Source organism: Liolophura sinensis, chromosome 2 (assembly GCF_032854445.1).
Source record: "Liolophura sinensis isolate JHLJ2023 chromosome 2, CUHK_Ljap_v2, whole genome shotgun sequence".
In the NCBI taxonomy this organism is placed as follows: Eukaryota; Metazoa; Mollusca; class Polyplacophora; order Chitonida; family Chitonidae; genus Liolophura; species Liolophura sinensis.
In genome coordinates, this window is record NC_088296.1 from 14648657 (window position 1) to 14675863 (window position 27207).

The 27207-nt window shown below is 38.4% G+C and overlaps 1 protein-coding gene across 3 annotated transcripts; it reads right to left on the reverse strand.

Moving 5' to 3' along the window:
- Positions 1–414: 414 nt before the first annotated feature.
- Positions 415–27207, reverse strand: LOC135462979 (uncharacterized). Of its 3 annotated transcripts, none has more exons than XM_064740304.1 (8): positions 27068–27207; positions 20951–21154; positions 18638–18785; positions 17405–17482; positions 16435–16557; positions 11252–11479; positions 9498–9605; positions 415–1173 (listed from the first exon to the last, which is right to left on the reverse strand). In XM_064740304.1, the coding sequence occupies exons 1-8, from the start codon at positions 27075–27077 to the stop codon at positions 1149–1151; spliced, it is 924 nt and encodes a 307-aa protein (XP_064596374.1). In that variant the 5' UTR covers positions 27078–27207; the 3' UTR covers positions 415–1148. The 3 variants fall into 3 exon arrangements, 2 of the variants coding, with proteins under 2 accessions (XP_064596374.1, XP_064596373.1); XM_064740303.1 differs by lacking the exon at positions 415–1173 and adding an exon at positions 8463–8951; XR_010443513.1 differs by lacking the exon at positions 415–1173 and adding an exon at positions 8920–8951 and having other exon boundaries at positions 9498–9646.

Consider the following 27207-nt stretch of genomic DNA (forward strand, 5'->3'; position numbering starts at 1 on the left):
GCGACAAATCATGAAATATAACAGACTGGTATTTTGTCGTGTACTTATATGATTTGCGCTTTACGCCGTACTCGCCATGTAGGAATGAAAACGGGCAGAGCCCAGGGGAACCTATGGCCATCCGAAAGTTGCTGACAGATCTTGCCGCGTACGACAAGAGCGAAAGGCAACATGGTTAGCACCACTCTTACAACATAATTTCTATAAAAAGTAACATAGTAATTATTTCAGTGTAATAATGTCTGCGTTTTATCTCAAAGATAGAGAATCTCTTGGCATATAGTGATAATGGACGTAAAAAAAATCGTGCATTTTTGGTGTTCATACCACAGAATTTCCAATTATACACCCATTATGCACATGTACTAATATCACCATGATTTAAAGACCTTGTGATGTAGTAAAAAAAAACAAACAAACGAAGAAACAACAACAAAATAATAATGTCAATATATCACTGCGTATAAAGTTTTCTATGATATAGGACGTTAGATTAGATGTTGACAAGAGCACTCTAATGTTCTACTCCAGCTAAGTGCTTATTTAAACTTTTAAATAATATTTTAACAGAAAAGCCAATCAGTACATCGAATTTTCATCATTTTATACATAGCTACAACAACAAAAGAGAAAAAAAAAACGTAACACGCAAAACAACAAACAATGACATGAACTTTTACACTTACAATGTTAGTTTCATACCATTTGTATAAGGCAGTGTGAGTATGTCACAGGCAAACGATTAAAAAGCACCGTCCTCGGATGAGTTGACATAAACCATTGACATACTGTCATCTTCAACCACATATACAAATACACATGTACATCAGAAGTGATTATACAGGCATACAGCATGATGAAATTGAGGTTGTTATTAAAAGACCCGTATTCGTTTTAATGTTCAATAATCCATGTACATTATGCCATTCGATCAACAGCGCCCGCATTCGACAACATAAATATATTATATTACACATATAGAACGGATATACGTAGGCCTCCATGTATTGGTAGCCAACCCCAGACCTATCAAAACAGAAGAAACTATGTGGTTGTTTTTTTTTCTTTATTACCGTTCCTCCACCTTTTCCTATCGATTCCACTACCGGCATTGCGGATAGGCAGGCACGCTACCTGAGGCAGTGGTATCAGTTGTAAAATCCGCCATAATATCTGTAAAGAGAGAAAACAACACACGTGACAATTTCCAAGTCTTACCAAAGCTGCTATTGTCAAAGGGCCATAATGTATTGTGGCCTAAACGGATTCATGTATTTATTTGGTTTGTGTTTGACGCCTTACTCAAGAATATTTCACATATGCGACAGCAAGAAGCATTATGGAAGAAGGAAACCATGCAGAGCGGGGAGGAAACTCACGACCATCCGCAGGTTGTTGAAGACCTTCCCTCGTTCAGTACGACCAGAAAGGATATTGTAGTCTATAAAAGACTTAAATTCATGGCGCTGGTTTAATTTATTATTTTGTCATTTAGCGCTGTGCTTGTGTCAATTTCTGCAGTTTTGTCAATTTTTGGTGAAGTGAATCATGATGAAATAGCGTTACTCGTGTCCAGTTAATTATAATGAATTAACGTTACTCGTGTCCAGTTAATCATGAAGAATTAGCGTTACTCGTGCCCAGTTAACCATGAAGAATTGCCGTTACTCGTGTCCAGTTAATCATGAAGAATTGCCGTTACTCGTGTCCAGTTAATCATGAAGAATTGCCGTTACTCGTGTCCAGTTAATCATGAAGAATTGCCGTTACTCGTGTCCAGTTAATGGTTGCACAGCGTTGTGTGCATTCGCACCGGTTCGTTAGGCGTTCGTTATTCTGACAAAGACAGTTATTTATTTCCCTTTAATGAGCATATGACTAGGTGGTGGGATATTTAGCCACTTAGCACCGAGAGAATAGAGAGGAATTTCCTATTCAGGCCTTTTTTTCTAGCACACAGTCAGTTTTTCCTCCCACGTGTATAATTTTAACGTTTGACCTTTATGCAAATATATGTTAATTATTTTCCTTCCTCTTTTGTTTTAAACTCAAAGTAATTTAATTAACAGTTGCACCAATAACCTTTCCTTGTCTCCAATGGTCGGCTTATGTTTGTCAGGCCACCCATGAATACGTGAAACAAGCCAGCGATTGCTATTTTGTCTACGTGCACAAGTTCTCGAACATCTCCTTTTCTAGACTGTCACATACATGTACACCTGAATCTATACGTACACATACACGGATATATGTATATACGGGCCTATTCACCGTTGAGAATAGCTGTCCGAGAAGTCATATAAAGAAGAAAACAAAAGAACACAAATAACTGACCATATCTAGCAAGAAAAGCACTGAAGCATGGCAGCTTGTGCCTTTACATTTTAACTGCAAACTGTTTTTTTTAGAAGATTTAAAAGTCGTAAAATGGCAACAGGCACTCACTAAACACTGCATATAAGTGCCAAAGCTCAGGCCGGAAAGCTCGATTCGAATCTGAGTCTTTGAACTAGATAGGCTAAGCATTGGTGTGACGTCGGGCATAGTAGAACGACTCTAGCACTGGTACTGGTCTTCATGTTGTCAGTGCACGGTATTATGTGACAGTATAAAGTACGCAGTGTTATGTGGCTGTATATATATACACAGTATTGTGTGATAGTATATGTGTATACAGTATCAAGCAACGATAAATATGTATACAATATCATGTCACAGTATACGTGTATACAGTACCGTGTGACAATGTGTATGAATGCAGTATTAGGTAACATGATATGTCTATACGATATCGTGTGACAGTGTATGTGTACACCGTACTAGGTGACAATATGTGTGTATACATTATCGTGACAATATATGTTTATACAATATCACGTGATGACGTGACTGCGTGTGTGTTTACAGTATCGTGTTGCAATATGTGTGTTTACGTGTATACAGTATTATGTGACAATATATATTTATACAGTACAAGGTAAACGGTATACAGTATTATGTTACAATATATGTGTATAGAGTATTCTATGACGGTAAATGTGTATACAGTATCATGTGACAATATATGCGTGTACAGTATCGTGTGACCGTATATGTATATACAGTATCATGTGACGGCAAGTATGTATACAGTACTATGTGAAATGTAAATGTGTATACAGTGTCATGTAACAGTATATGTGTATACAGTATCATGTGACAGTATATGTGACATACACATGCACGAATCGTATTGATACAAGACTACACAAACATATTCATGAGCGCATTTGATAGCTTATTGCCCTCAAGGCCGGGGGAAAAAGAATGGAGGAATTACAAATCCACCAGTTCACAGTGTAACCTTATATGATCAAAAGGGTCAATATTCTCAGCATACCGGAAGAAGCCTAGAATTCAGTCACGTGGTAAAACTCAGTGGCCTGGCAGCACCATGTGGCTCTATTTACATCCCAACACCGAAAACGTGAACTTGTGGACTCGGTGTTCAATGCCGGGATTTATTCCACCCCTTATGTTCATCGTGATCGGATTCCACACCTGGTGTTAATCGTAATCAGATTCCACACCTGGTGTTCATCGTGGTCAGATTCCACACCTGGTGTTCATCGTGATCAGATTCCACACCTGGTGTTCATCGTGATTAGATTCCACACCTGGTGTTCATCGTGATCAGATTCCACCCCTGGTGTTCATCGTCGTCAGATTCCACACCTGGTGTTCATTATGATCAGATTCCACACCTAGTGTTCATCGTGGTCAGATTCCACACCTGGTGTTCATTGTCGTCCGAGTAGCACACATGGTGTTCATCGTGGTCAGATTCCACACCCTGTGTTCATCGTTATCAGATTCCACACCTGGTGTTCATCGTGATCAGATTCCAAACATTGTGTTCACCTTTGTCAGATTCCACACCTGGTGCTCATCTTGGTCAGATTTCCCACCTGGTGTTTATCGTGGTCAGTGTAGCACACCTCAGTCAACAGCGTTCCTCTCTTTTTCTTAACCAGCAGAGATATCACAATGTATTTGTATGTGTGATCAGAATAGCCATTTACCACCCTATATGTACATCTGTCTTCAGTCTTAGCTGGTGTTTTGATGAACATTAAGCGAACTAACACTTTGATGAATAATCTCGTCAAATATGTATCACAGATGACAGCAATATTCCACAATAACTGCTCTTATGTAATACAGTTGATTGCTACTAATGAAAAACAACTACTCCAGGTACCACATGTGTAAAAGAAAAATATATGTCAATGTTTGTTGTTATCCGGTACAGCTATTTCGTGTGCAAGCTTTGCCATTTACTACTTTCCGAAGGGCACGTGTTATATTAGTTTCTGACTGTAATCATGTGTATTGTCTGAAAAATGAATGCAGCTGTAGGCTAGGCCTACCTAATCTTTCATCCTGGTGACGGATTCGATATTCGTACCTAGTTTAGTTGTCAAATATCTGTCATAGCTTGGAAATCTTCCCCACGGGCAAATGGTAAATCGCCCTTACCTGCTCAGTATGCAGTCGAATGTGACTGAATCTAATCTCACTTTGATCGTGTGTAGATATCTACGCTACAACGACCTAAAAGAACAACAACACCCTTAGGAGCACTGACTTCGTGTATCAGGCCATGTCTCAAGCCTCAGAGGTTTGTCGTCATATGACTGAAAAATTGTTGAGTACGACGTTAAACCGCAAGCACTCACTCACTCAAGCCTCAGAGGGTCATGGCCATTGACCAGTCATATGCGCTTCCTACCGTAGAATGTTGTCCATGAGAAAGGCATTTTCCACATCTACCCACAAGTTAAACCTAATTTCCAGAAGACCCGACAACCAATGCCGTAAATGGAAACCACAGCGTCTCTTAATTAAATTTTTTATGATCACACCGCGTCTGCTAAAAACTATAATACCGAAAAAAGGTGGCTGTAATAATGTGCTTTATGTCATACTGAATCTGAACTCAGATGAGCCCAGCAGTGAAGAAGTTTCCACTAAATATAGGCGCTGTGTACTAATTTACAGATAGTACAGACTGTGGGAAGGGATATGAGGAATTGTCAGTTCGAGAGAAGTGATATTCAACGAGTTAGGCAATTCCTGATATCGCATCACACAAAATGCATCATATCTATTATTAAGCGCTAAAAATTGACAGTTTAATTACGTTGAAAACTGAGCTTCACATCGTCTGGTTGTTTGCTTTTCACATGCACAGATGTGAAGGAACACACAAAGGGAGATAACCGCTGTACAAATATCGTCGTAATCGAATATCAGGGTGAGATCGTTGACTATTGTGTCGTTAACGTGAGATATTACCTTGTTTGTTTTGCTCCAGCGCGTTATTATTCTAAATGAACATCGAGATTTGTGGAATAACATGTGACCTAGTATAAGCTAATGGGGAACCAAGAATCACCCGGTTAATTAAAGTATGCGTAAATCTATTACCATTGAAAAGCTTCTCTCCTAGATACACAGTCACGTTGTGTACAAACATAGGATATACATGTATGTCACTCGAAACTATTAAAGTAAATTTGTCATTTAGGGCAAAAAGATCGAATCCAACTTTGTTCATTGTCGATTACTTAGCACAAAACACATTTATTTGAATGTAATAAATGCAACATATACAGTATTATAGTTACCATGCATTTATTATCAATATGTATTTATGTAATCCTTACAATCGGTTTTTATTTATTAGCATGGACAATAGATATAGCTGTCACACTTTTTTGATGATATTATTCAACTTCTCTTTAACAAAATTAATACAATTTATCTAACACCGTAATGACATTTAAACACATTTAGTACTGGCCATTTTTAACACATGAAATCACGTTGAAGCTCACAGGCACTAGGCAATAACTAATAAAAGCGAAAAAACAATAAATAAAAATGAATTGAAGTTTATATGCCTTACACTCTAAGAGTATTATATATAACTATTTTCATATTCTTTGAAAACAACATGAAGTTTGAAACTGCAGTTGGAATATAACAGAAAGTTGGGAAGGTGTTTTATTATTGTTTTCCTATGTAAATTCTCTTAAACAGGGGGATCTTTCTCTATTTCTTCAAATATATATATATATATATATATATATATATATATATATATATATATATATAATTAGCGACATGGTAAGTATAAAGTGAACCATTAAACAGAGCCCATTAGCAGAGCTTCCAAAAGTTGATGGGTTAAATGAAGTAATTATGATGACAATCCGCGCCTTAAGCTACAGGCCGACTGCCCCCAAGGTATGTTATAGGTATAGAGAAACTCGCGCAGGCGCATTAATTGATAAGCATTCTGCTCACAGAGTGGTATAAAATAATATAACGTTCCATAAAACATAAACATATCACAACTTTACATCTGTGGAATCTATAGCCCTAAGGGTGGTGCAATTTTATCTTCAATATCTCCAACTACTTTTCCGTTTTTGATACACTAAAGTGGCATACAGAAAAAGAATATAAAAAGACAATTTCTCAAGATTTTTTCTTGTCTTTAAAAAAGATGATATTGTTTTTTATATATTGTATATAATTTAAAGGCGATATTATTCTTAAATAGGTAAGTACAACCACCGGCCGATAATCCGATCCTAATATCTGTAAAATTACAAGTCCAAAAGATACAATAGTAAATATGTTTGGTAACATACAATTCTGAGGACAATCCAATATGTAAGAGTCCAGGGGTTGATTCAGAAGATTATCCAAGATTAATTGAAAAGTTAATCCCCTTAAAAAGAAAATGATGATGTATATGTTGACTGATGGATTGATTTTTGCTCAAAGTTTTACTCAAGACTTTTTCACTTACACAATGGCAGTCATTGTATGGCTATAGGAGCCCATATTATTCAAGAAAACCACAGACATGGAGCTAATCTGTGACGAACGTTCTCATATTTGATGTGTAGATATGCACAATATATTAATAAAAGACTAGTGATCGTCAATAACACAAATAAATCAACAAAAAAAAAACCCCCAAAAAACAATCCTCTGTCAAAGGCCAGGCTGAACCCATACGATGAGACACAGCAACTTAACATGCTGTGAGTTCAAATCCAGCTCATGCTGTTTTCTTCTCCGGCCATACGTGGGAAGGTTTTCTTGGCATCTTGAGTACATGATAACCCACGAAAACTACGGCAGCCATGGGTATACGGCATTTTCACTATATGAAATCAGATCCAGTAGATGTACTCTACAAGACTACAGTGTACACTGACTTGTCGCTTACCATGTAAATATCAAGCATAGCATGAGCTGAAAGCTCACTGGTTGACTGTTATTTGAGTAGAAATGTCAATCATTAACACGATCCAGGATTTATTTATCTGATTGGTGTTTTACGCCGTACTCAAGAATATTTCACTTATACGACGGCTGCCAGCGTTATGGTGGGTGGAAACCGGGCACAGACCGGGGGAAACCCACGACCATCTGCAGGTTCCTGACAGACCTTCCCATGTATGGTTGGAGAGGAAGCCAGCATGAGCTGGGCTTGAACTCATAGCGACCGCATTGGTGAGAGGCTCCTAGGTTATTACGCTGCGCTACAGTGCTAACCGACTGAGCCACGGAGGCCCCCACATGACCCAGGAGAATCGTTTCAAAGTTCCCACATAAGCGAAAGATTTCACGTCAGTACACAAAGTACGAAAGCAAACATTTTTGCGATCTAAAAGAGGACAGTCTATAAGAGCCAGTGTTTGCTCAGATATCATTAGCGACAAATCATGAAATATAACAGACTGGTATTTTGTCGTGTACTTATATGATTTGCGTTTTACGCCGTACTCGCCATGTAGGAATGAAAACGGGCAGAGCCCAGGGGAACCCACGGCCATCCGAAAGTTGCTGACAGATCTTGCCGCGTATGACAAGAGAGAAAGGCAACATGGTTAGCACCACTCCTACAACATACTTTCTATAAAAATTAACATAGTAATTATTTCAGTGTAATAATGTCTGCGTTTTATCTCAAAGATTGAGAATCTCTTGGCATATAGTGATAATGGACGTAAAAAAATCGTGCATTTTTGGTGTTCATACCACAGAATTTCCAATTATACACCCATTATACACATGTACTAATATCACCATGATTTAAAGACCTTGTGATGTAGTAAAAAAAAACCCAAGAAAAAACAACAACAAAATAATAATGTCAATATATCACTGCGTATAAAGTTTTCTATGATATAGGACGTTAGATTAGATGTTGACAAGAGCACTCTAATGTTCTACTCCAGCTAAGTGCTTATTTAAACTTTTAAATAATATTTATAAATAACAGAAAAGCCAATCAGTACATCGAATTTTCATCATTTTATACATAGCTACAACAACAACAACAACAAAAAAAAACGTAACACGCAAAACAACAAACAATGACATGAGCTTTTTCACTTACAATGTTAGTTTCATACCATTTGTATAAGGCAGTGTGAGTATGTCACAGGCAAACGATTAAAAAGCACCGTCCTCGGACGAGTTGACATAAACCATTGACATACTGTCCTCTTCAACCACATATACAAATACACATGTACATCAGAAGTGATTATATAGGCATAAAGCATGATGAAATTAAGGTTGTTATTAAAAGACCCGTATTTGTTTTAATGTTCTATAATCCATATACATTATGTCATTCGGTCAACAGCGCCCGCATTCGACAACATAAATATATTATATTACACATATTGAACGGATATACGTAGGCCTCCATGTATTGGTAGCCATCTCCAGACCTATCAAAACAGAAGAAACTATGTGGTTGTTTTTTTTTCTTTATTACCGTTCCTCCACCTTTTCCTATTGATTCCACTACCGGCATTGTGGATAGGCAGGCACGCTACCTGAGGCAGTGGTATCAGTTGTAAAATCCGCCATAATATCTGTAAGGAGAGAAAACAACACACGTGACAATTTCCAAGTCTTACCAAAGCTGCTATTGTCAAAGGGCCATAAGGTATTGTGGCCTAAACGGATTCATGTATTTATTTGGTTTGTGTTTGACGCCTTACTCAAGAATATTTCACATATGCGACAGCAAGAAGCATTATGGAAGAAGGAAACCATGCAGAGCGGGGAGGAAACTCACGACCATCCGCAGGTTGTTGAAGACCTTCCCTCGTTCAGTACGACCATTCAGGTTACTGGAAAGTTTACGATTTAAAACCTGGAAACGAGGAACACATAGCTAAACACATTCAACCGGCTAAATTTAACACCGCCCCCCCCCCCCCCCTAGTTTTTGTAACTGTCGTTTGACGGCATTATCTCAAAAGGTACATGTAGCTCTGCTTAAAGTGTAAATTTTTCTAAAATATTAAATTACTTGTCATTGTTGACATAACATTTCAACCCTTGCCTGTTGTCTCCGTGGCAAACACATTCATGGGAAGTAACTCACATATATCGGTAAGTTACTGGAGGTTTACCTTGTAGGGTCTTCTCCCCTCAGTCCGTACGTTTCGGCCGATCGAGAAGTAAAAGCTCTGAGTCCGTGGTTGAGTCTTTCGGGCCGTAGCCGGTATGGTCGCTGTAACCTATAGTAAAAACATCTCCAGCATCAGTTTCCGTCTAACCACTACTTCATATTAAAAACAAAAAGACAAAAAAAATAAAATTGCAGTTGCGAAACCAAATAAATTACTTGTAGTCGTTTCATAGATTGGAAATGTTTAATCGAAGGCATTAGTACCCGAAGCGTGTACCTTATTCCCGAGAAAAATGTAAACAGTATTATTATGACAAAAAAGAAGTAATGATACTTCCAGGTAAATGTTAAACGTTTACCTCAGCTCGATCCCCTCGTACCAAGACATTTATCCAGCGAATTATACCATTTATTTTAAATTTAAAAAATGAATGTGTATGTATAGATGGTGTAGTCTATTTCACTAGGCGAGTCGCTACCCAAATTGCCTTGCTTTATTAACACGTAAAAATACAGCTCTACACATTGATATGCTCTTCCTCTATGTTATTGCTAAGAAAATGCAGTTGGAATACCTTTCCTAATCTACAATGGGGCTCAGCGCAGAGTAATGACCCAGGGGTCTCTCATCAAAGCGGTCGCTGTGAGTTCATGTCCATCTTATGCTGGCTTCCTCTCCGACCGTACATGGGAAGGTCTGTCAGCAACCTGCGGATGCTATGCCCGGTTTCCACCCACCATAATGCTGGCCGCCGTCGTATAAGTGAAATATTCTTGAGTATGGCGTAAAACACCAAATAAATAAATAAATAAATCTACAATGTTACATGCTGGGCCATGGGTGTGGAGAGTAATTTGTTTTACAATACATGACCGGCCCGGATATCACAGCTGAACAATTGTTGAGTACGACGTTAAACCCCAGGCACTCACTCACTCACAATACATGTAGCTCCCCCAACATGCGGTTAGAACAAACTCCGCGCTGTAACATAGCCACACGACTGTCTCAGCGAATATGCTACATTTTTATCTAACAGAATTTCCTAACACGCAACTCTACTGCTGTGAGATCATATCCCACAAGTGATCAAATAAAACTCCTTTGTGAAGGTTATATTAAACTAAAACGTGAGGGCAGTGTCAAATATGGCAGTGTCATAAACGGGGTTTAAATTTAAGTCGATAGCAGTTTGGGTGACTGGTGTTGCCCTTCTTTCAAACTCCGTCTAATATCCAGGATGCCACTGGTTTCTGAATAATTGGTATGTCACCGGAGGCAATGCATTCTTGGTGCCGAAAAAATGCTCATTGAATTTCACATTATAAATTAGAAAAAGTGTTCTAATTTCATTTTTTTTTCAATAATATGGAATTCCAACATACTGATGTGCAAAGCTTATAATGTTTCGTGTCACTGACTAAAGGCGATTTTGGTTGCGGGTACAGACAGTTGAATATAGGCGACTGGTTGGAACAAATAGACAAAAGTAGGCATGTCTTTACTTCTTTATTACCACTGTTACCATACTTGCATTTAATCTCACCTAATCATAAACAAAAGATTAGAGAGTTAGGCCTATTTAAACCATAAGTTGGTGAATGCTGGAAGAACACGATGCAAACTGTAGGTAATGCAGGCATTTTAAAGGGCACATGCTCTGCTGATAATCAGGTACCTTTATAACAAAGTTTTAGCAAAAGACGCGGGGAGTCAAGCATGCCATGTACAAATTGATTCAATCTCTCACTTACTCGTAGGCCTCTTCGAGCATGCGCACTCTGCTCGGTCGGCCATATTCCTCGAACATTCTCACGGCGTTAGTGACCGGAAGTCTTCTGTCATCTAAATCCCTCTGCGGGTGATCAGAACGGTTCACATAGTCACGGGTGTCGCCACGGAGGTCATCCACGGGCCCGCCAGTGTATAGCGTGTCATAACCCATCGAAGGCCTCACATCGAGACCATTCCTGTCAACAGGTCTATAGTTTGAAGCAACAGTTAGTGGGCTGTGGCGAGAGTAAATAGTACTACAGTACCGATAAAAAAGAATCCCGTTACTTACTTAATTGCTAGTTTAAACACTGCTCTTTAGTTATCGTTGGCGGCACCAGCTTAACATCGTGTTCTTTTGAGGAGTGCCACAAGTGAAAACTATTCTCAGAAATTGTCCCGCACCATGATAGGCACAGCGCCATCTGGATGTTTTCTAAGGAATGATAACTCAGTGTTATAATTCAGTAAGCTAAACCATAAAGCTAGATCGCTTAATTCTATGTGCTGAAATAACACCCTATCTCTGCTGAGATAACATCATATTGTTTTCGTATCACACAGCCGTTAGTCACCCCAAAAAACTCAGACATGGTTAAAAACTGCGAAGCATTAACATATTCGGCCTCAAAGACTGTCACAAGTACGACTGAAATCTCCTAGCATTGTTCTTTGACCAGAGTAATATGTTACGCATTTGCCAAAAAAGCGCCATTGCAAAGGCAGCGGTTAAAGATGCACTTCACCGATTAAGCTTGAATTACTGTAGACATAAATCATTCTCACTGGCTAAACCTTTAATTTCAATGGACTTTGCTCGGTAAGGCGGATACTAAAAAAGTGCAAATTTCAAAATCCCAGCACAATTCTGAGAATTTTCAAATCAGAAGTATAAGTCTCCAGAAAAGAAGTGGTTACTTAGCAATAACCCGCCAAAAAAGCGCTCTCGATCAAAAAAGTGAATTTTTCGTTCAAACGAGGCACTGCGTTTTTAGTTTGCAGTATGAAGGTCAACGTTACATAGAACATTATCTTTATTGAAAATTTCATGTGTGCATTTTTTTCGAGATGTCAAAGCTTCGCTTTGGTTATCGTTTGTCTTAATATGTAAAACATAAACTTTATAATGTGACCAGTTTTGTCATATTTTGGCTAGTTTAATGTCCGCTTGTCCGCCATATTAACTCAGGCATCTTCCACTGTACAGTGAACTAACGAACTCGCTTTGAGAACAGGTTGCACCTCGGGGAAGAGTTCGAATATTTGTGTCTTTTCGTTCTTCTTTTGGAGCATGCTTTTCTGTGAGTAAAGATAGAGGCAGTGTTGCCTTAAACAAATGTTATCATGATCTAGAATGATTAGGCTATGGTATTGCATAAGATTTGGCAACTAGACCCATAGCTGTCATTAACATTCACATGTTATGCGTAGCTAAAGTGTGCTCAGCAGCTTCCAGTTGCATACATTCGTTTACAGCTGGTTCTGTGAAAGACCCCAGTGTCAGCCCGTAGTAAACTATCACAGAGCTCGGTCCACACCTTCGATAATTAGTTGATAAGTGTGAAATTATGCCGGTTATACTCTGTACAAGGCAGGTATTAGCAAGGGGAGGTAACTGTAGCAGTTACCGAGAACATTCTATCACTGCAGCTGTTTATGAGAACGTGAAGCCAAAGTTTAGCCTAAAACGTCGATGATGTATGTTTACACGGTGTTTGGATGACTAATGTAAGACTACTCCCGTATTATTCGAGTTTCTCCACACCTTTATAAACCAACTCATACATCTTCAAAAATAAACTAGAAGATCTTAAACAAAGTCGCCATTCAATCGTAGAAGTGCACGGGTGTGTCAAATGCCCATCCAAAGGCTGTGAACATAATTTCTTTGTAATCCATACATAATCATTAAAGGTTGCGTGCTTTAGCCGGTAAAAAAAACCTAAAAAAGGGTTTTGAAAAGTGTGAAAGCCAATTCTTATCATGCACCGATGCGCGTGAATTTTACTGCTTTTTAGTCTACCATGGTACCTGTACGTCGTTTTAAGTTCTATAACGATTGGGTACTTGATGACTGTTAAAGGTGTGATCTGTTAAAGGGGTGAAGGCTGTGAAGAATTCTCATTAAATAGATCATTCCAAATAGATCCCTTTTTCACGACTTAAGCTGTCCAAGGCTTAGTTAATAGCCTCTATTTCCCGTGTAAACTGAAGTGCCATATCTCTTTAATGGGACAGTGGGCGATCGATAACAAAGGCGGCACAATCTATCCAAAAAGTGCATGGGTGTGTCAGATATCTATAAATAAGCTTTGAACATAATAATTCGTAAATCATAATTATATATACAAAAGATTGGCATCGGTTGCCTGTAAGGAAAACCTGAAAAGGCTTTTGAAAGATCTGAAAGTCACTGAAATCACGGGTATCGCCTTGTGTGCGTTACCCTACTGTGTTGTACATCTTAGTACTTAGTTAAATTGTAACAGCTGGATAGTTGATTTCATTTAACAAAGTGAAAGCTGGGAGATGCCCACTATATCAAGGTCGTTGCCCAAAATCGTGACTAAAACTGTTCTAAGTTTTTAAAGTTAGTAAATAACATCCCTTTTCATCGACCGAAATGGCTGTCTTTAAAAACTTGTGTTAAAGAGATGAATTTAACCCGGTTTTCTTTTTTTTTTTTTTGATTGGTAAAACTAATTCTTTTATAATTATTGCAACGAAGAACAATCATAAATTGTGTAATCGTGCATGGAATCGTTTTAGGTATGATATATTACCTGTTAAGGCCTGCACCTGTAACCAAACCACATTTACACCTTTACACGTGTCACCCCCCACCCCAACCCCCCCAACCCCACCACACACACACAAACCCTTTGCGAGATTATGGGTTAGCGCAATCTTGGAGTACTACAAGCAATCTCACCTTATAGCGCGACTATTAGAGTGTCGTGTGACATAGCTGTCAAGTCAAGCTTAGTTCATAGAGAGGAGCAAGCTCATTACATACACTTCAAAACTGTGATATCACTGGTCGCCTTCCACCAAAAAAATTTATAAGAAAGCTGCGACTCGAGATGTAGCTATATTGATCTTCCTGTGAATCCTTGAAAGAGATACTCTGTGGATTTATGTGTTCACTTTCAACTTTTATAAAGGAGTATACATGTAGACTAAACTGAACTATAAACGTATCATTTGCAGGCGAGTTAGCAATATTGAAGAGAAACATGAGCTAAAGTCACCAGAAACACAACATGGTATGACAAAATCTGTATAAACGGTGATTTGAAATATAGTCGTACTTTTATGTCATGATGCCTGTGTCAGATAGCTCCACACTACTGTTGGTCCTAATTAAATGATCTAATTATTTGGAGTAGGTAAAAAAGCGAACCAATTGCCCAGTTTGAAGTCAGTGATCCGCATTGCTATAACCTTTTTCACCAATTCACACATTGTGTTGTTATTAAACGTGAAACGAACCCTACTCTGTAGCAGATTTTCTGCAAGACGCGGGATAAGGTGAATTTGCCTGTGGTTTTGCAAGACAAATGTTAGCGTACTTTCTGCGCATGCTCCTCGGGAACCTCCGGTTGGAGAAGTAAAAGCTCGGGTGGAACACAGGGTACCTAACTGGAGTTCTGAGCCTTCGCCCCAAACCGTAAGATCTCGGGGGCAAGCTGTCCACGTGCAACACTTTTCTGTGACTGGATTTTAGAAAGCAAATTACATTAAAAAACCTTAATAAAGCAATGAAGCAAATGGCGAAAACCGCCCTGCATTCCATTTACAAAATGAAGCGATTAACGCTTGCTCTGCACAGTTTTTAGACTGTAGTATGCATTGATGGCGCTATCCTCGTATTAATTCCCATGAGGTTAGGTAAAAGAAATACCCAAAATACTGTCATACTGTCAAAAATACTGGAAATACCACAGAATGCTCTATCAAAATCTAGCTTTATTTTTTGTTGATTGTAATTTTTTTTTAAATGAGGCGTAGTTTGCATTGGCTCATTTATTCTAGGCATAACCAAAAGAATTACATTCCAAAGGCGGAAGTTCCAAAGCCCAATTCACTTCAGTCGGTCCAAAAACTCCACAATAGAAATAATTTTAAAAAATATATTTCAAAAAAGTAGTTTTGGATACACTTTACAGTGGTATTTCCATAGACTCTGCGTTTGGTTTTCTTCTTACATTTTAAGATTTTTTACGTCTTTAGTTATAGCTATTAAAAACAGAGCTTTTCGAAACAACATAATTGTTAGCATATTAGGAATTTAACATGATTAGTTCTAGCAGAAATGCCCCCCTCAACACGATGAGGAATATCACCACATTCTGTTATACATCTAGGGGCCACCAGAAAGTTAATAATCAAGAGTCAGTAGGCACTTCAACAAAGACATGGAGATATTAGACTTTAACATCCTTCCATCAGAAGACCATGAACTGAAGGATAATAAATTTTTGACCTGAACCCCAGCCCAAGATACAAAGATAATTATTCCGTACAGGAACTTAACATGTGTAAAATAAACGTACACCACAGATAAAAAAGGAACAGAGACATTTAACCAGAAATAATTTTGATAATTTGTTTTTTCTTTTTTCTTATGAAAAAATCAAACAATAACAGTGTTTTCTTACGTTGTTGGTTTTTACTGCCAAGTTTTTCACATTTTTGGCGCAATTGAAAATCATCAATATTGATAAGAACGATCTTTAGGCATTTTTTCAGAGATGACTTTACTGACTTAAACACTTTTCCAAAATCTTTTGCCGACAAAAAAGTGAGAAACGATATGACGTCACATCATTTACATATAATGCGAAAGGCTACTTTATGCTACTATAATTCAAATGCCTTACGCATTAAAATAGTGATGATGACAGCTTTGCTTAGGGCTTAGAATGACACTTGCATCGTTTCATCGTTCATATTCATTTGAATATGAGAAACAAATCACGCGGAATATGTACTACAATAGCTTTGTACATTTATCAAAGAAATAAATGCACAAAAATGCTTTTTAATATTATCAACAGAAGATGACAAATGGTGCTTAAAAATAATAAAGACAATATAAAAATACTTCAGATCTTTACAAAAGCGATTACAAGCAAAATAGTTTTGGAATGAACTGTCTCACATTTCTCTCACGTATTCCATCCTTGGATCCGCAATGTCAAGATCCTGGCGATAGTTCGGGTTCCCGATACCTCGTCCGTAGTCACCATTCCGGAAGTCTTCGGCGTAAATGTACGGATAGCGTCTGGATAAACAAACAAACAAACAAACAACAACAACAACGTCATCTTGTAGAACGCTTTCGTGTGACTGACATATCGTGATGTTAAAGCAACTAGGCCTTCACTTCTGGACACACCCACTCCCACCACCCTCATAGCCCTACCGTGGTGTGTGTTATACCCTACATTTCGCAATGTAAATTCTGTGTAACTATTGCATGTACTGGTAACCACAGGGGAAGGGGATGCCATACATACGAGATATGTCGTAAACTTGCGCTGTGACAAAGGAGATTGACTGCGTATGTCAGATACGAGGCATCTCGTAGCAGATTCTTTGAGAAATAAATGTTGCAGTTGGCATGCACGGAACCAAACTACGAAATAACTCGTATGAAAAGTAAATCCCTCAATGTTTATAAATGTTTTTTTTTTGAGAAATACAAGAAATTAGCTCTTTGTCTCATTCAAAACCAAAGAAATAGCAAACGAGAACAAAAAAAATCTCGTTGCCTTTTACATTTAAACATATATTTTGAAGACGGGGCATACTACATTTCTTTTTTTTTTTTTGTCTATTCTCTTGATAAGTAAATATGTAAGTAAATATGTATCCAAACGGATTGCAATCCGTTCTCAAAGAAAACTGAAACCGTGATTGGCTAAGCAAAGGAAAACTGACGTTAACAAACCAGGATATTAAAACGAGGCTGAAGTTGAACAAACCTGATTTACCAAACCAAACGTCAACCTTTTTATCAAAAACGAACCAAGTTGGCATGAACAAATCGAACTGATATACTTCAGTTCAAAGGTAGTGTAAACAGACCATGTTGATCATGTAACTGTTAGCACCACTGTGCTACTTACTGTGGATAGTCCGTGATTTCCCCCAACACCCTGGGATCCAACGTTCCGTCACTGCTTATCTCCCCCTGTCTAGTTTTTCTGTTGTAGTGATAGAATGTATAACAAATACAATGGCCGACAATTTACCGAATTTTATTTTCAGGAGACTCGCTAGTCCACGTAGGTCGATGGGGATAACATGGGAGATGTCACAAACCAACCCGGCCAAACCCGACAAAAGGACGCTATTTTACAGCAGATTCTAGGGACGCAAATCTGTCAAAACCAGTGTGAAATAGCTGGACTGTCCATTTGGTATGCAAATGAAGAAAAAAAATACACTTTAAAGAGGTGAATGCTTTTTTTCATTCTTTTGCCATCGTCTTTTTGTTTTTTTGTTTTTTTTTTTTGTTTTTTTTTTATTTGATTGGTGTTTCACGCTGTACTAAAGAATATTTCAACGGCCAACATTATGGTGGTGGCAGGCTGCTGGCAGACTTCCACGGCCGGGGAGGAAGCCAGCATGAGCTGGACTTAAACTCACAGCGACCGCATTGGTGAGAGACTCCTGGGTCATTACGCTGCGTCTGCTTTTCTGTTGGCCCACTGGACAATTGAGCCTAACAAAAAACTATATAGTGGGAAGCACATTTTGTTCTGCATATCTATATATTTAAACGATTCCTGTAATGAAACTCTAAAGCGATGATTATGGTTTTAGGGCAAATGAAAAATGTTATGCAATAAACCAAAAAATGAATAAATAAGTACATTAATTTAAAAAAAAAATCAAATATGAGTACATTGTATATCTTTTATTCTCTTCTCTATTGTATACCTATTGTCCTTTTTCCCAGCTTAGCGCCCCATTCGGATTCCACCGAGTGGTTTTGACAGCTATCATTTGACCTAACTACATAATTTTCGAACTGACACCTGGGACCTTAGAGAAAAAGTAGCTTAAAGCCATTTTCACGCCTCACGAGGAAAGTTGAGTCAGTCTTTCGTACTTGTACATGTTCATACAAACGCTAAACGGAGCCTTAAGAAACAAAAAGCAATAGCCTTATGTACATTTTAAATAGCACTACCATTGATATTAGCAAAACCACTAGAGATCCTGAATAAGTACATGTATAGCGTTTATCGTTTTTCAGGTAGACTAACAATCGTTCCAAAAGTTAGATGATTTGCTTCCCTTTGCTGTGGACTAGTAATCCGTATGTAGTGATATTTACCAGATTGTTTTCTCACCTGTCTTGTGACCTTTTCTTCAGACAAATGAGGATGGTCATAACAATGAGGATAATGAGAACGAGTCCTCCAACTCCTCCACCTACACCCAGGATGATCTTTTGTTCCTCAGTAAGAGTCGAGAATACCGCAGGTTTCACAGGGGGCACTAGGTATTCAACAACATCAACAGCACTACATATTATGTAAAATAACATTTGTGAAGCCTAAAACTGAGCGTACACTCAAAAAATTAATCTGTTGCTGTTCTCAGAAATTCTGTCGCCTGCGTGATGTATTCTGCTATTGCTACAGAGTACACTGTTAAATATAACACACATATACTACTAATGCAACATGAAGAATAACAAACGGGCCCAGTTGGCTCCGTTGGTAGAGCATCCGCTTCGGGGTTGGGGTCAATCCATGGTCTGGTCACACCTAAGACTTTAAAAGAGGAATCTGCAACTTCCTGGTTTGGCGTTCAACATTTAGGGGATGGTGGAACCATTGGTTGGCTCGTATCAGTATAATGGCTCGGTAAAGGCGGCTTACTTGTTTTCGGTAAGCCGCTCTCCGTGAAGCGGCAGTAGATAAAAGAGGGGTGGAAATCCAGCAACAAGGAGGCATATTACACGTACATGCACTCTAAGAGCTCCTCCATCGTCATATGACTCGATAACTCGATAACTTAAGTATGACGTTACCACCTAAGCACTGACGTGGCCACCTAAGCACTCACGTTAACACCTAAACACTCACTCACTCATTAAACATTAACAGGATTCTATGTTGAATACGACAGAATATGATGCTATAATAACACAATGCACTCTACCACCACTAACACAAGAGGCTTTCTGTTAAAACCGGTAGATTAATTTTTCCCGTGTAATGTATATGGAAAAAAATAAACGATCAACGTTTAGACAATCGTGGATGAAAGAGCAAACAAATAAATCCTCCAGCATACGCTCGTGTTAATGCACATGGTGTTCTTCTGCGATCCTTATGCGCGCACTTACTTATACGTGCGTGTACTTATACGCGCATGTATTTTTACGTGCATGTACTTATACGTGCATGTACTTTAAAAACAGGGGCCTCCGTGGCTCAGTCGGCTAGCGCGCTAGCGCAGCGTAATGACCCAGGAGCCTCTCACCAATGCGGTCGATGTGAGTTCAAGTCCAGCTCATGCTGGTTTCCTCTCCGGCCGTAAGTGGGAAGGTCTGCCAGCAACCTGCGGATGGTCGTGGGTTTCCCCCGGGCTGTGCCCGGTTTCCACCCACCATAATGCTGGCCGCCGTCGTATAAGTGAAATATTCTTGAGTACGGCGCAAAACACCAATCAAATAAATACATAAACTTTTAAAACTGTCGGCAAGGCTGCGTATAAGCAGACTTGATTCACTGGTAGCTGTTTAAGATGTATTTCACAGCACAATCCGTTAAGCACCGTGGGGACAAGGTTGTACTCGTCATGTATGTGATTTTTTTTGTTCAGTATAAAATACACTTGAAAATGTACTGAAATATGTGAATTTAGGAACTAGTCATTCTGGAATAATAATTGATATGTAGCCTACATCATCGGCACTCGTATTTTGTGCACACTGCTAATGTGGTAAGATTTTAAAAACCCTGGTATTTTTTAAACCATGAGTTTAATTGTAATTATTGTCATAAAATAGTTTTTAAAGGATGAAACTTTTCACTATATGTGTCTTCTACATGACGTTTTTCAATGTCGAAACCCGGAAACATAGTATTTAAGAAAACCCGTTACAGATAAAAGCTAACGGATGAGGTACTCCATGGATGAGCTTCATGTGCAAAATGTTTGGATTTAATAACAAATTATTGTGAAAAGATTTCAACCTTTGACCATGCTGACCAAACCTATATGTTGCCACCCTTAAGAATACCGGAGCAGGAATGAATGGATCAAGGGATACCTGGAGATTAACGTCATGCTTTTGTCAGCTATATGGCGACGATGACTCACTAGATTTGTGTATACATACTGTGTCTCCTTGTGGCAAAGTCCATAGTGCTGCCATAGTGCTGCCGCTACCCGAAGTAACACGCCGAAGACACCAGACATACCACCCCACCCAGTCACATTATGCTGACACCAGGCCAACCAGTCATGTTTCCTTACTCTAAACTCTCTGCACTGAACGCCAATCCAGGGAGCAAGAGGTACCATTTTTAATGTCCCTGGGAGACACCCCGGAGCAGGAATGTCTACAGCTACATCCGCAACAAGTAAATATAAAATTATTTTTGTTATCAGGCTTCTTTCTAGAGATTCCTTTATTCAGCCAGACTTACCACACTTTGGTTTGGTTGTAAAGTTCCACTGTTGGTTTTCCTGGCACACGACTGTCTCACTCTCTGCCTGAAGGGTATAATTGTATAGACATCGCAGCTTTACGACTGTGCCCACATCTGTTTGACCCTTGGACACTTGGAGTGTAGAGTTGTTTGTCAGAACGTTATTGACCAAGGAATATGGAGGAACGATCGATTCACACTCTGTGAGGAAATAGACAAGAGAAACCACTTATCATTGAGCTGTCTTTGACCTTAGTAAAAATTCAAAACTTCGTAGGGTTGCTTATTTTTGATACTATGGAAGGATTTGTTTTAAACAATGTCGATGAGGTGGTCAAAATTTTAATTTTTTAGGATCTAACAAGAAATTGAAAAATTGTTATTCAAAATTTGACTGAAGAAAGGATCCGCGGGTAGAATTGGTGTCGGGGTCCGGTTTCAGGAAACTCTACAAGATTGTTTGCCTACACAAAACCGTGTTGCCAAGAAAAATGACAGCTTACTCATGCTATGTTTATGTTTTGTTTTCTAACGTAAGCAATATACTGAAAAATATAGGGAAGTTCCATGAAACCTGGCTTTTGGGGGAAAAATGGTATGTGAATACTGATTCAAAACTTCACGTAGAACATGTCTTGCGCCTGTACAACATCATTGAAAAGTGCTGACTGCTTCTATTTGTATGATTCCATCATATATTCTTCCGTTGCATTTACGTTTTCATGTCATTAAAATGTGAGGACAATACAGATTTTGAGTACGTCTATCACGCTGTCGTCGTGGCTCTGTTTTTAACCTCTGTGCTGTACGTCTATCACACTGTCGTCTTTGCTCTGTTTTTACTCTCTGAGCTGTACGTATTTTACTACATTTCTGTACATTCTTAGTTCTTTAGAGATTTGTGACAAACGTCGATTTGGGAATTGGCCTCGCAATTATTGACATGGAACGTTTATTTTGGTTGATGGATCGTACACGAATGTCTGTTTCGAGACATAGATGTGAAGTGTAACTGTTCAACTTCTTAAAAAATGATGAAAAAGGAACAAAAAGAAAAACACAATAATTTGGTGTAACTGCTAGATATGTTGTAGAGCAGGAGCTTACCACAGAAAGAGTAGAGTTTTGCTGATGGAAGAAAGCACAGTTCCTGTGACAAATCAGCAGCCTATAGTAATTGACAGACGATTTGCCCCACGTGCAACGTTAAGATGCAATTATTGTTGAAAGACACGCGGATTTCGACGGATATCAGACAATGAAAATGGGCGTAAGAGAGCCTTCGACCGTTAATTGACCCCAGAAACCGTGAGAGGTTTGAAATCCAGAAGCCCACTCTGTAAAACTACTTATGGATATGCATGGACTATAATATAATGCTTGTTTATACTATGTGGTATATTGTAAAATATTAGCTTTGCAGAGAAATTGTTTAATTGCTTGTTAATTGTTTACCGGATAGCTTCGTTGATTTTATAATTTAGTCATTTGTCCAACGTTTACTTTGAGTAAGGCAAATGTTCTGTTAGGCGTGTAATTTAAGAATAAAGGACGGATTATCTGAATACATGTATGCCTTCCGAGTTTCCCCACAACATTTCACCAGATAAACTCCGTACGTGCCTCGTGCATTGCAGAGGGAGCAAGGAACTATATCCTCGAGTACGGGGGAAATTTCCTTAAGGTTTATGCAGATTAGGCAATGAATATCATCACACATCTTACGCAGTGTCACAGATACAAGTCAGTTTAACTATTTATTTATTTCATTTTAGTCAGTAGTAGGAGTGGAGAAAGCCGCAGTACGAGAGATAAACCACTGAATATAGACAAGTTACTTGACCGCTTTCCTAAGACTGCCTTACATCTGCAGACTAGCGTATGAACACCGTAATGGTAAAAGACAAAGAGCCTTCAACAAAGTCGACAAGGCTCCAGTCTTCAAATTCCCTGCCTAAGACCGAGATTTAAACTCATGTCGTGTGTGCTCCATCGGTTAAAAGGCAAACACCTTAATGTCCCCTAAGATTTAATTTCAGCGGGTAATGCACAAATGTAAGAGACACAATAAAGTACAGGATATCGTGGAGGATTATGGCTGGCGGTACAAGTTCTGTTTGTTACTCATATGGGTGTGGGTTTACACATGGCCAGACATTATCATATCATTTACTCTCCAACAGGCACTTAGCAGGAAAGCATAATTTGAATGCTATCTATTTGGTACATGTATCGCTCGGCTTGCCCCACATAATATACACTAAACACTCAACAATTTCGACCATAGACGTAAGGCATGTTTTGACATATTACAGGAAAGTTTTCTGATCATGACATGTATTTTCTTTCCTTAACTTCTCACCAGTTCACGTGTCCCCATATCTGAACAAACCTTTAAAGCAGAAGAAAATTTTAGTTATCAATCAAATACGATTGAAAAGAGTATACATTTCCTCGCAGGTGCATGCCATAAAAAATTTCTAGTATGTACCTCAAGTTGAAAAATTATAAATAAAATCAGCGCTAGAATCCGCTGTGGGCGACTCCATTTTGCTTAAGAACTAGTCCTGATGTCCTTTGTGTTAGGAGGAGAATTGCCGTCGGAAACCGCCGAAGGGCGGTTCGTACATTTCCGGTAGAACTCTTCTTTGCACAAGGTAGTGAACAGTACAGTTAGCTTTCTGCTTGACGATCGGGAAACCGGAATGTTGGACGTTGGTTCCTAGTTTACACAAACAAGTCGGCAGTTTAAACGACTCTCATTGGCTGAGAGGCAACACACTCCCAACGTAAATTACAGGGTGTTAAAGATGGAGAACGCGATGCACTCGGCGATTATGCCAGCTTTGCCGTTTTCAGGTTTCCGTGTATTTTGAGGAAAACTCGAAAAATTATGCAGCAGGTACCATCAGATAGAAAAAAATGTGCTGTTTTCAGCCTGTAGTGCCATATTTTAAAGTTTTCTTCTCCTTTAAGTTTTCAGATCTTGTAACTTGTGAATTTTAATTGCATCTACATGTAGGTAAAAGAGTGCTTCACCGGTCAAATTTATTGAGGATTGGGCGCAAGCGTGAGCAAAGATGGAAGTCTTGCAAATTATTAAAGGCATACTGGAAAAAGTGAAGCACCGCCGTATACAGTGACATACTGTACAACTATTCCAGTATTTTATTTGGCGACATTACACAATGTATGAATTTTAAGGCAAAAGAACGAATAATATTATGTGAAGAAAGGGTTTCACCCTACGTTATAATGGATCTACTAGGCACTTTTGTTAAAAGGGAAAGCACTCAATTGTACGAAAGTAATTATACGAACTGTAAACATTGCATTTTGAAGAAATCATGTGAGTTGTTGTGTCGTACCCAGAGAGTTCCTTGGCAATATGATATTCCAATGTACTTCAACACAAATCACGAATAATGCTTTGATTTTGTTTGATAAAGGCCTTCGAACAGTATTTTATTTTGTTTTGTCTTTTTTGTGAGAAAACGGTCTTAATGCAAATCAAGAACATCATTTTTGCTAGAATGGCAACACTCTCAAACATGTACAGATTCAAAACACGGCACATCTGTAACCTTAGACAACAGACATAATGATAGAATAATCGCTGAAGAGGTACTCATTCAAGGAAAGAAGAAAACAAATACAACTAATCAAGTGGTTTGAAGGAACAAAATTTTCAGAAACCAACATCTGTTGGGAAAATGTAGTTCCCAGATTTACATACGGTCTCAGATACATGGGCAACTAATTGTATCAATTGCTGAACGGAAAAAAGCAGTTCTCTCAATGTGATGACGGTTGTGTTTTAGTTTTAAACCAAAGTAATAAATTTACACGATATTTAGTTCAGGGGACACGTGTCAATTACATGATTATTTGTATGTTAATTTGATTTTTAAGGCTTTTTTGAAAAAATTGTATATGGCCGTTGTCATGTTCATGGCTGGGGCAAACTAGAGTGCCCAGAGAACCTTTCATCACGCACTTCAAATCCACAAGCGCCGTCAGTTATTCTTTACGAATTGCACGTTAAAGGGATAGAGAATCGATTCTGATTAGCTAGTGTGAGAGAGCGGCAAATCCAGGCTATGCCTTGTGTATGCTGAACATTTAGCATGGAACGTTTATTCAAGCGTTACCAAGGCTGAAAGATTTAACCTAGGATATCCTATCTCCACCTTATCAGCCAAGCATTAACCAATGCTGATTATAGCTGCTAGGCGGCCACCTCTTAGTGCTTCTATACCCATTTTTTTTTTTAAGAAAATGTTTAAGCCAAACATGATTCAGACTGGTGTAAGTACGTATACGTGGGTGTGAGCCGGTGCATGGCAAAAAAGCCTGCACAAAATTTCAACACAATTGCACTATACACTTCCAATCATGATGAGTAAGTGGGCATGTATTAGGCTTACATAAAAGGTTGGAATAGATTGGTGTATGGGAGCCGGATACGGCCTTCAAGTCTACGTAACATAATGAACATCACCAATCCTTACCTTTAACCCTCCGAACACACATACACACCAGGCATACGTTCTCTTTAGGGTAGATAGCTTCGAAAGGCGAGTTTATTGTCCTATGAGGCGAAATTTTGCGGATAATGGTTTTATATCACTTCAAAATAAAGTTGCGCATGACAGGTTCTTTTCATTCAAAAACCCCAGTTTTCATGCAGACGCTCTAAACGCTGTTTGTAAAATAAGCAGCCCATTCCCTCCTTTATCCTTGCATATGATGTATACTACCGGCTGATTGTTACATGCACATTGCCATCAATGATAAATCATCTGTAAGATGTTCAAAAATTTGTACTCCGTGATAGATATAATGACTTATTGGAGATCTTTGCACCACAATACTAGTATATACCGACGTGCGCTTCAAGCATAGCATGTAAGCATCGACGCATGTGCGTTTTATTCGCCATATGGTGCAATTTTCTTTTTGGTATTTTTACCCTCTAATAAATTGTATAAACTTTAGTATACGTCTGCCACAGTCTGTCAGACAATAGAGGTACATAACCAAGTCCACATTATTACATATTTCTATGTCAAAATGTACCCTCATCGTACGGTATCTCTTCAATCTCTAACCTATCCTTGTTTCATTTTCAACGTTTAAACAGTAAATTTGTTACTGATTACCTGTCAGAATCTGTAACTTACCTTATATGTATTGCCTGTATATATAAGGTGACGTAATCACAGGATATATGCTGTATATACTATTATACATACTGTTGTATGTTATATACGGTGACTTAACTATAACTGATGTATGTTACATACGGTGACTTAACTATAACTGGTGTATGTTATATACGGTGACTTAACTATAACTGATGTATATTATATACGGTGACTTAACTATAACTGATGTATGTTATATACGGTGACTTAACTATAACTGATGTATGTTATATACGGTGACTTAACTATAACTGATGTATGTTATATACGGTGACTTAACTATAACTGATGCATATTATATACGGTGACTTAACTATAACTGATGGAGGCATTCACTTTCCGCATACAGCGGTTTAACAATAAATCCTGTATGTATTTACTCCCTGCATACAGTGACTTAATTATAAAGTACTCATCATAGGCTGCATTTATTCTTTATACTCAAGCCTTGATATAATTACACGTGGCATGACACATATAACTTACATGATGGATATAATATTTTCTCCTCCACACAGCCTATTAATATACCGAAATGTTGTTGATCGTTTTATGATTGGCTGAACACAAAACTTACGGCATTTCATATAGAGAAGTGTCAATCCACGATATGTTTCATTCGCACACTGTGTAGTTTTCACATGCTCCTAATTGTGCGTTTCATTTTTTTCTAGTATTATAGACTGGTTGCAATGATTCCACTTTACCAATGGTTAATTCGAAAGAAAACTGATGCTCTACTGGATTAGACATACAAGCATAACTGCATATCTTACTGCCAGACGCTCATGTTACCTCCTTCAAAGGAATATTTTGTTCTATATATATATATGCACCTTAGTAATCTTCATTCTTAACACAATATATAAAAGGACCACTGCAGTTCCAAACTTACAGTTATACTTACTTTTCGACATAGCAAATGGTAGGGTTAATCGTCCTGCTTGATCTGTTACTTCCAAATATTCGACTTCTATAGGGGCTTAGGTCATCCACGGTTACCATATACCCGATACATGTACACTCCTTATTTACACCTTCAGTACG